Source organism: Rattus norvegicus, chromosome 17 (genome assembly GCF_036323735.1).
Source record: "Rattus norvegicus strain BN/NHsdMcwi chromosome 17, GRCr8, whole genome shotgun sequence".
Lineage (NCBI taxonomy): Eukaryota > Metazoa > Chordata > Mammalia > Rodentia > Muridae > Rattus > Rattus norvegicus.
The window spans coordinates 80,047,130-80,058,150 of NC_086035.1; the positions used below are offsets into that span (position 1 = coordinate 80,047,130).

The 11,021-nt window shown below is 47.9% G+C and overlaps 1 protein-coding gene across 3 annotated transcripts in view; it reads right to left on the reverse strand.

Moving 5' to 3' along the window:
• Fam171a1 (family with sequence similarity 171, member A1) overlaps positions 1-10,366 on the reverse strand; it is a 123,754-nt gene extending 113,388 nt beyond the window's left edge. The window contains exons 1-2 of one of the 3 annotated variants that reach the window (XM_039096410.1): positions 10,134-10,366; positions 6,954-7,077 (exon numbers count right to left, since the gene is read on the reverse strand). In XM_039096410.1, coding sequence (XP_038952338.1) covers positions 6,954-7,077; positions 10,134-10,160 — 151 coding nt within the window. In that variant the 5' untranslated portion in view covers positions 10,161-10,366. Of the gene's footprint in view, positions 1-6,590; positions 6,879-6,953; positions 7,078-10,133 lie in introns of those variants that run through there. The other 2 variants (XM_039096412.1, XM_039096411.1) reach the window with 2 other exon arrangements.
• Between the last annotated feature and the right edge of the window lie 655 nt (positions 10,367-11,021).

Below are 11,021 nucleotides of genomic sequence, written 5' to 3' on the forward strand. Positions count from 1 at the left end.
TCAGCATAAATATTATTAGTGCTTAGTATTTCTTTCTTAGGGAAATTTACATATGAGGAAATACGTGACTTGTGTTAACATTTGCAAACACCTGTGTACCTCACGTCCTTTTTCGAAGTATAAAATATTTCCAGCACTCCAGGAAGTCCGTCATTCCTTGTCCCAAATAGTCCCTGTTCCTGTCATTCAAGAGCAACCATAATTCTGATATTTCTCCTGCCACAGAATTTTTTTTTTGTTCTTGTTCTCTTCCTAGAACTTTAAGGGAATGAAACAGGACAGGATGTATCCTGCTGTCTGCTGTTCATCAGAACAGGCTTTGAGGTCTACCCATGTCATAGACATAGGAACACAGTCATTTCTTTCTTGATTGCTAGCTTTCTATTCTGTAACTATTGTAGATTGCTTATCCATTCTTCTCCTGATGGGGACTTTTACTGGCTAGTTTTATGCCAACCGGACACCAGCTAGAGTCATCTGAAAGGAGGGAACAACGGAGAAAATACCTCCCTAAGTTCCACCCAATTTCTCAGTTGCTGTGTGATTTGGGGGAAGGTGATTTGCCACTTCTCTGTCCCACATTCTTTTCCTATAAAATGAGAATGATATACAGTCTTCATTAAAGAAAAAGATTCATTAGGGGGCTGGGGAGATGGCTCAGTTGGCAAAGTTCTTCTATATAAGCACGAAGCCCTGAGTTCAATCCACAGAAGCCATAGAAAAAGTCTGGGTAGACTCGTTGCCACCTGTAACCCTGGAGCTGGGGAGGTAGAGACAGGTGAACCCCAGGGCCACACACGCTGAAGCGTAGCACTTCTAAGAACAGCTCTTGGCATTGCGTAAGCTGTTGTACGTTTCTCTCTTGTATGCGCCCATGCCAAGCACTAACGTCGTCTGCCCCAAACCATTCCTGAGAAGTGTGGAGAACACATGGGCTCATCAGTTATGGTGTGAACCTGAAATGACCTCTCAGGCTCTTGTTTTGGATGCTCGACACATAGTTAGCCACGTAGATCTGACAGGCTGTGAAGCCTTTAGGAGGTGGGGGCTGACTTCACCGAAGTGGGTCACAAGGGGTCTTTGAAGGGCATAGGCCAGTCCTACTTGCAGTCTAACTATCCCTTTTTCCTGGTCTACCATGATGCGAACAGTATGTCACACTCCCACTGCCATAGATTGGCTCTGCCACACCTACCCCAAACCAATGATTTTTCAATCACTCAGAAATTAAGAGCCAGCATAAACTCTACTTAAGTTGATTCTGACAGGTTATTTTGCTCACGACGGCTCAGTAATAACTAACACCATAGTTTTCTCCTTCTTCGGAATAATCCCCAGTGGCAGGGAAGTCAGCTTCTCTGTTCACTGGAGCAGGCATGACCCAACCTATACTCTAGGACCGTCATCTAACATCCACCCCCTTACCTCTGGGCTGTCCAATCATGTCGTGGCAAAGCTGAGGAGGTAGCTCAGTAAGTAACGTGCCTGTCACACTAGCACGAGGTCTTGAGGTCTGGGTCCCCAGAAACGATGTGAAAAGCCAGACATGGTAGCACGTGTCAGTACCTCCAGAACTGGAGGGGTGGAGACAGGCAGGTTCCAGGGGCGGTGGAGCAGCCAGTCTAGCTGAAGCACTGAGTTTCAGGCTCAGCGAGAGACCCTGCCTCAAAAAATTAAGGTCCAAAACCATTGAAGAAGGCAACTGATGCTGGCCTTTGGCCTCCACACATATGCACATACACAAGTACATACATACACTACACAAACAAACACAATGTAACAGAGAAGGGCTGCAGAGGTAACAAAGTACCGAAGGGAACAGGGCACAGATCACAGATTATCCTGAGCACCCACCTAACCACGCAAACCCTTGGACACCTCGTCTGGCTTGAAATTTACAAGTCCACCCTCTTAAAAGTTTACTGATAAGAAACTATAATCAATGACCCAGTAAAGTCCTCATCTAAATTAGTAATAAAATAACAATCAATTTCTAATTGACAAAATAGCAAATGTTACTACTAAGAAAATATTAAGACGCAACGTGCACAGGGGTTAATTTCTTCTGTGAGACGAATTTCCATTGGGAAACGGCTCTCGCCAGACTCTTCATCATGGCAGGGCAGTGGTGCAAATGAACAACCACAGCACAATGAGACTGCACACGGCCTCAACCGCTGTCCGATAAGACTGGACCACTCATCCTGATCTTGAAATTGGAAACCTTACTGATGTGAGTCACCCGAGAGGCGCAGGACAGATTTAATCACAGTGTGCAGTGTCTCTCCTCCAGGTCTGCCAGGATGACATTTAAAAAGAAATCTTTCTCTTCTCACAAATTCAGATTTCTATTCAAATCCTGAACTCAAGAAAAGAAGTAAGTCGATGAAGGTGCTCATTTGATTCGAAAATAGGTGTGTGTCCTTCCTCCTTGAACTCCAAGTTCCCCCTCCTGTGGGAGAGAGCTGAAGGCCGGACAGATACACAGACACCGGCTTTAGCAAACCCACTGGCAAAGCAGCTGTGCCCAGACCCTCTTTCTTACTCCTGTAGCTACTTTCCACAAGTCCAAGACACCTCTCAGTCTTCACGCTGGAGGCTGTCCTTTTATATTTTGTGGGAAATAATGGGTTTTAAAATATTTGATGGCTATATTAAACTTATATTTGATAGTCTACCTTCCCAAAGATCACCCAATATGAGACAGCTTTACCTGACGCGCTCGAGGCGTCATTTGGGGTGTCAGTCTGAGACTGGAACTCACTACAGCGACGGTGCTGCCTATTCTATGTGCAGTGGGCCTTCTTCTCCTTAACCACCATTTCTGGGAGCACGGAGTGAGGTGTCGGGTGCTGACGTTGTCATCAGCACAACTTCCCACGCACACTGTGGGTAACATCTGAAATACCAAGAAGCATGGCGGACCAGCCTTTATATCCTGTGTATTTGACCTTCCTTTGAAGATGCCTGGCTAATTGCATAAAGAAGACATCAGTGATATCTTCTAGTTGATTTATTTTTAACTAGATTGTAAGATGAGAAGGGGGAGGAATACATGCAAACAAACATATATACATACAAACATACATATATACAAACACACATACATACATAATAAATACAAACACAGGCATACAAACATACTTACAAACAATACATTCAAACATACATACATACAAACACACATGCATGCATACATACAAACATACATACATACATAAAGACATATATACATACATACAACACACATACATACAAACATACATACATGCATACAAACAAACATACATACATGCATACAAACAAACATACATACAAACATTCATACATACAAACACATGCATGCATACATACAAACATACATACATACATACATACATACATACGTGCATCTTCCTTTTGAAGCCCAGTGGCCTCTGTAAGTCCAACTTGCCCATGATCCCAGATGCGAGCCCATGAGGTGTATTTAGAGGTTATTGCCCTAGGCTAAGGAAGGTGTATGGCTTGCTGGCTGTGCTTCCTGTTTAGTGCCCCCATTCATTGCTTCTCTGCCTTCCAACTGAACACGGCATAATGGCAAATCGAAGTTCAAGTTTGGTAGAAGCCAGGCCTCTCCGAAAGAGAAAGCGTCAAACCCTCACTCGATTGCTGCAGCTGATGGTGGATTTTTTGAGATTATGGCAAAGTTGACATACTGCTGTTAAACACCTTTCTGTCAGATGATAACAAAGTAAAGATCATATGCCAAGAGCCTCGGCACCAAGTCCTTCGCCTGATGTTGGCTCCACTTGGCCCATGGGGTAGGGCTTAAAACAAAAGTCTTCCAGAGTCCATCTGCACAGCCCATCGTCCGAGAAGCGTCTTCTATCAATTCCCTCAGTGTGGTATTGTAAGAGGCACGGAAAGCCGTTAGTCAACACATTTAAATAACGCCTTCTGTAAAATCCCCACAAAACAACACCACGGACTGCAGTACAATGCAGAGTTTATAGTCACCGCTAGTCACATGGCCACTAACTGTTGCTTTGTAGAAGTCACTCTGCAGATTCAAAGCAGCTACAGCCAGTAAGCCAACACTCCATCTTTATCATGAATATTTAAAGAGCCAAGCAAAGGAAGGAAACTTTGCAGATGTCAGTTTCCCTAGATATCACAACAAAGCTTCACTTCAAGTCCTGGGAACTACCAGGAATCCTGGGGCGGACGGTGTCGGTGTCTGTGTGTTCGAGATCCCAGTAGTTTTTCTGAAGTAATAGCCAAGCCCTGTTTCCACACAATGTTTGTTCAAACTATAATTCAAGCTCATTTCCGTAACAAAAGCAAAGCTCTTACAAATTGGATTTCCAGAGGAAGTATACAAACTTCCTGAAATGCATGCAGATAAAAGACCTTGGCTACATTGTGGTATATACCGCGACAGCTTCAACTTTCCCCCCATCCAGCAAGGGCTAACTCTCTGTGCCAAACAAGTTCACAGTCGGCTTACCATGTGCTGTGAAGTTAAATAGGACACTTATCTTCTAGAGAAGCAGAGAAAACATGAATCGATAAACCATGTTAGCAGAATGGTAGCCACCCAAAAGCCCCGAAGAACTCAACAGCTTAAAGGAACCCTCAAATGACAAGAGAAACTGTCCAATTCCTCAGTGACCCAACCAGCTCAAACTCCTGGTGCCAGGCGGTGTTCCAGACATGTCCCATACACATGCTGAGACTGACACCTTAGAAGTCCACCCTGACTGGAACTTGCAAATCAAGAAAAAAATCCAAGGGGAACACTCTCCCAAGATACTCCATCTTCTACTGAAACTCGGGGACATACCTAGCCAAGGCATAACTAGTCTCAACGGGTCGGTCATCTCTCTCTTGCTTACTGGGAAATGTCACATCTTGGGGTTTAACCTTAATAAAACTTCGTCTTAGACCTGACGCCAGTAAGGGGTTTGTTTTTTTTTTTTTTCTCTTCCACGATTTTTTTTTCCAATTGAAGCCATGCCTTTTCCTATTTTACAAATGCACGAATTCATTATTTCCGTGTATTGCTATTTCAAGTACAAAAAAAACGACAACAACAAAAAAAACCCCAACCTGCCCTTCGAAAATAATGGCCTCGTTGAGACACAGATATCGTTTATTTAAAAGAGTGGATTCAAAGAACAGTGGGGTATAAATGGAAGAGGGTATCGTTCAATACTGATGGTCTAATGTCATAAGTATCGCCATCCTACTGAGACTTATGGGTCTTTGGGTACCCTGTTAATGCCTTCCGTACCATGCATTTGCCAGATTCACACCCAATTCTTAATGGTCATATTTTACTGTCAACTATATATTTAAAAGATGCCAACCAGCAATTCAGTAAGCATCGATATGAAAACCTACAGCATCCTTAACTGAGCTCAGATTGTCAACGGACACCAAGAGGCTATCTTGGTGGAAGTCAAGACCAGCCCCCTGGTCCCAAGTTTCAAAGGGTGGGAAGAAGGATGAGGCAGGGCTCTGTGATATTGGGCTGAGGTGCTCCTTCACTCAGTGTGCAGGGCTAACTTAGCAGGGCATACACCTTTCTGCCAGGAACCTTGGCAAGGGTCTGAGCGCCCGCAGGAGCTCACAGAAGACCAGTGAAGGCTCCTCCCTAACCAAATTTACCCTGGGCAAGAGGTGCCCTGGCTGAATTCACACATGCTCATCTGTTGGCTTTAGTAGCTCCTCAGAAAAAGGAAACAGAAACACTCCACTTTGTCCTCACAAAATCATGTCAAGGAAGCTCCAGGGTTGTCCTCAAATAAATTCAGATTAAAAAAAAAAAAAAGCGTGTGGCCATTCTTGGTGGCGACCACATTACTTATACAGCTGGAAAGCAGATTTGCAAGAGGCCAAAGATTAGACAAAAGGCAGGAGCTGGCGACAGACAGACACAGAAATGATTTTAAGTGATTAGGGCTTCCCAGTTCCAGTTTTTTTCTCTTCTCATGATGATCTCTGCGGCTGCTCAACAAATCCCTAAAGGTCTGAAAACCACGTAGGATAAGAGGGTTGGGGGAGAAGACCCCGAAACTTTCCTAAACTGCCGCAGCAGACCTAGGGTCGCCAGGGCTCAGGGGGCACCCTGGGGCGGCGGCCGCCCCCTCCCCTCCACAACAAAAGGGCCGGGCGCAGCCTTCGCGCTGGACTCCAGGACTGGAGCTCCGGGGACCCCAGAGAGGGACAGCCAGTCAGGTCGCTCTCTCCCGTGGCGTGGGGGGTGGGGGTGGGAGGGCGATGGAGCCGCGTGTCCGAGTCATGCATAAAGGAAAGCACCTCGGATGTAAGCCGAAGAGTCGCCAGCGGCTGCCACCCAGGAGGCAGCCAGAGCAGCTGGTGCCACCCAGATCCCGGGGAAGCATCTGCGCCGCGGGCCCAGCGTGTTCCCGGGGCGGCGCCGCCCCCCGGGTATCGCGACGTGGGGGGCTGCGGGACCGCGGTGCAGGTCGAGCCGCTTGGGCCTCCGCCACAATGCGGCCCGGGTCCAGCCGCCACCGCTGCCGCGCCAGGCCCGGGCGCGACACAAAAGCGTCCCCCTCCGGCCCCGCCACCGCCCACCCACCGACCTTGGGCTCCCGCGCCGGGCTCCCGCAGCGTCTTGGTGACCGCCTTCCAAACGTGGCAGCCGAGCAGGCAGAGCAGCAGCGCAGCGGACCTGCTCATCTCCGCGCCGCGGGCGCCGCGGGCCGCTCGGGCTCGCCACGCTCAGTCACGGGCGGCCGGGCGCCGCGCCTCCCTCCATGGCGCTGTGGCTCCGCGCGCCCGGCCAGCCGCCCGATTGGCCGGGGCCCCGCAACCGGCCGCTCCCTCCTCCGCGCCCCGCGCCGGGCTTCCCCCGAGCGCCGCGGCCGCTCTGCCGGCGCCTTAACCCCTTCCTGCCCCGCCCCCCGCCCGCCGGAGAGCCTTGGGCCCCGGGCCCGTGGTGCCACCTGGCGGCCGCCGCACTGCGGGAGTCCCGGGCGTCCCCGACCCCCGTGCCTCGGGGGCCCCGTGGCTGCTGTTCCCTGCAGCTGTTCCTCCAGACTCGAGGCCTTCGAAGTCACGCTGGGTTACCTGCGGGCCCAAGGGAAGCATTTGAGTCTAGGGTGTGATCTCTCATCCTGCAGCTGTCCAAGCCACTATCCTCTGACTTCCCCTGGGCTAGATTTGACAGCCAGACTTTGAGGTCAAGGGTAAGGATACCTAAACCTGTCTGCATTGGGAGGGAAGGGTAAGGAGGTTTTCACCGGTAGAGACCCTGGGTGATTTCTCCCCCTCCCCACCTTTGTTTATTAAAGAAAAAATTCCAATGGTGTATTAAAACACAACAGCAAAGATTATTCAGGAGCAACGGGGACTGTTACAATGTAATTTTATAGTAGGGAAGATGTATTTTGCTCAACTCAAGACTAGCAGGGACAAACAATCGTTTATAACCAGGGAGCTGTGCGTGTGTGTGTGTGTGTGTGTGTGTGTGTGTGTGTGTGTCCCTCCTGTGGTGAAAATGACCAAGATGAAGCTCTGGGGATAGGGACCTAGATAAAGCTACCCAGAAGGATACTTACTGAAGGCAGATCAGGGTGCTCAGACACCACTTTTGGGACTGTGAAGCATGACTATCCTGGCCAGATATCTAGAGTGTTTGGCTATCCAAATGGGAGAACAGGTTTCCTAATACTAAATTTTACAAGAAGGGACAGGTGGACCCAGGAGATCAGAAGCCTAGTACCTGTGAGAGTCTTTGCCACAGCCTACGATTGGTTTGGCATGGTGTCATATGCTTGTGATATCAGTACTCAAGAGGTTCTCACACCCAAGGTTAGGCTGAGACGCAGTGAGACCCTGTCTCAGCACAGCAAAAGAAGAGACATTCTACTTTCATATGAGAACATGGAGGCTAGAGAAAGCTAAGGAACCTGATCCAGGGCACGTGGCTAGGCAGTAGGTAGGGTGGCTCATTCGAATGGCCAACTTGACAATCTAGAATACTGGGAGGGAAGGCTCAAGAGTTGGGGTGGGGTGAGGGGAGAGTAGTCTAGGTTGGCCTATGACAGAGGGTATCAACTTGTGGGTCATGACCCCTTTAAGGGTTGAACAACCCTTTTACAGGGGACACCTAAGACCATTGGAAAATTTACATTATGATTCAAAACAGTAGCAAAATGACAGTTATGGAGTGTGAAAATAATGTTATGGGTGGGGTCACCACAACAGGAGGAACTGTATTAAAGGGGGGTTACAGCATTAGGAAGGTTGAGAGCCATTGGCCTGTGAGCATGCCTGTGGGAGACTATCTTGATCGCGTTGAGGTAGGGAGATCCGCCCACCGTGGGTGGTGCCATTCCCTAGGCAGGATTCTGAACTATGACAGAGCAGAGAAAGCGAGCTGAGCACTAGCATGCATGCCACCCATGGCTCTCTGTCCCTGATTACCAGTGTGATAGAGTGAACCCCTTCAATTTCCTGCCACTGTGCTGTCCCTGCTATGGTGAACTATAGCCTGGAACTGTGAACCCCTTCCCCCACAATTTGCTTTTGTCACGGCAGCCAGAAAACAAAACAAAACAAACAAACAAACAAAAAACAGTAGCAGAACATTCTAATAAAAATCAGTTCTGTTTCAAAGTTAAAACTCTCTGCCCAGATTCTAGACTACCTTTAGTCAATGAACACCCCCATCAGTATGATAACTTCCCTATCTATTAACCCAATCTTGCCCTTTTTCCTCATAAAATCCTCATGCCTACTGATTTCCTTCTAATGCTCCCAACAAACACTGCAGTGACCCCAGGGTCCCCTTGCTGCGGACTCCAGCACTGTGAAAATCTACTCCAGAATCACTGCGTGCCTAGAGAGAGATGCTTTCAGGACATGAGTCCAGCAGGAGGCTCATTATCGTGATTGGATTAATAGTTCATGAAGTGATAGTAGACCCTGCACTGGAGAGAGAATAAAGCCAATGCTTGCCCAGTTGACATTTTAGAAACAAATTCCTGTGACAAAAAAACTAGGAGATGGCAAAGCCCATATGGGTTTTCTAGTTTCCTTCAGGACCCGTGCTACAATATGTATAAATTGTAACACCTATAGGAGTAACTGGTAATCGGGAAGGCGGAAGGAAACCCAGCTATTAGGGACAGCCCCACTGCCTCCCTTTTACTCTGGCATTACAACCACCTCACTGCTAGGTAAGAGGAGAAAGGAAAAGCACGCTGAGCCCTCAGCTTCTACTGGGTGCCAGCCCACAGGACAGAGTATGGAGCAGCTAGATGGCTGGGTGAGGATGGCTACTGTCAACAGAATGACAACAAGGGAACCTCCACAGAGTAGAAACTTATCCATTAAAATAACTCACAGAGAGGCAGAGAGATGGCTCGATGGGCAAAGCGCTTACTGTGTGAGGTGAGGATCCACGACTGAATGTTAAAAGCTGGACTCGTTAACACTTACACGATTCCCAAGTCCCTAAGTCAAGACGGGAAGTAGAGACAGGTGAATTTTGGGAAGCTCCTGATTGAGCAAGAAAAACCAAGAGACCATGAAAGGTGGAAGGCAAGGACCCACACCCAAGACTGTCCTCTGACTGCCACACACACCATGGCACCCTTGGGCAGGCACACATGCACGCGCGCATGCACACACACACACACACACATGTGCACACACCCATGCATGCACACACGCGTGCACAGGATTGATTCTGAAGTTGGGATGTTTTGTGTGTGTGTACTAGCATATGTATGGGTATATGTACATATATGTCATCTTTAGGTGCTATCTTCAGGGCATGGTCCACCTTGTCTTTTGAGACAGGGTCTACTTACTTTCATCTGGAAATCACTAACTTGGCTAAGGTCGAAAAGCTTCAGAGATCCCCGTGTCTGCCTCCCTTAGTACATGCCACTGCACCACTTCGATATGAGTTCTGGGGTCTGATTTCAGGCTCTTGTGCTCGCAAGGCAAGCACTTTACCAACTGCCAACGTCATCTCCCTGGCCAGGGGATTCTAAACAGATACCACTCACTGGACAAGAGTATTTCCTCACAACAACTTCTCTGTTCTATATCATTTCTCTTTTATGGATAATTTTAAAGAGAAACACAACATTTAGTTCTGCTCAGTCACTTACCACAGATAGCACACAGGCCCCATACATGTCTGTTGATCACGAGCTGCCTAGAGCTTGCCACCTCCAAGGAAAAATTGAGAGCAAATGGCTCCTCACTGCCAGCAGTGGCCGAACGTCTTCATAGCTCAGGTCCAGTGACGTCTGCCGCTAGTTCCCTGGTTAGTGCTCGTTTCTGGGTTTTGGTGGTGCGGTGCTGACTGGTACAACCATTCTGGAAATCAGTCTGGAGGTTCCTGTGAAAATTGGACATTGAACTGCCTGAGGACCCAGCTATACCTCTCTTGGGCATATACCCAAAAGATGCCCCAACATATAAAAAAGACACATGTTCCACTATGTTCATTGCAGCCTTATTTATAATAGCCAGAAGCTGGAAAGAACCCAGATGCCCTTCAACAGAGGACTGGATACAGAAAATGTGGTACATCTATACAATGGAATATTATTCAGCTATCAAAAACAATGACTTTATGAAATTCATAGGCAAATGGTTGGAACTGGAAAATATATTCCTGAGTGAGGTAACCCAATCACAGAAAAACACACATGGTATGCACTCATTGATAAGTGGCTATTAGCCCAAATGCTTGAATTACCCTAGATGCACAGAACACATGAAACTCAAGACGGATGACCAAAATGTGAATGCTTCACTCCTTCTTTAAAAGGGGGACAAGAATACCCTTGGCAGGGAATAGAGAGGCAAAGTTTAGAACAGAGGCAGAAGGAACACCCATTCAGAGCCTGCCCCACATGTGGCCCATACATATACAGCCACCCAATTAGACAAGATGGATGAAGCAAAGAAGTGCAGACTGACAGGAGCCAGATGTAGATCGCTCCTGAGAGACACAGCCAGAATACAGCAAATACAGAGGCGAATGCCAG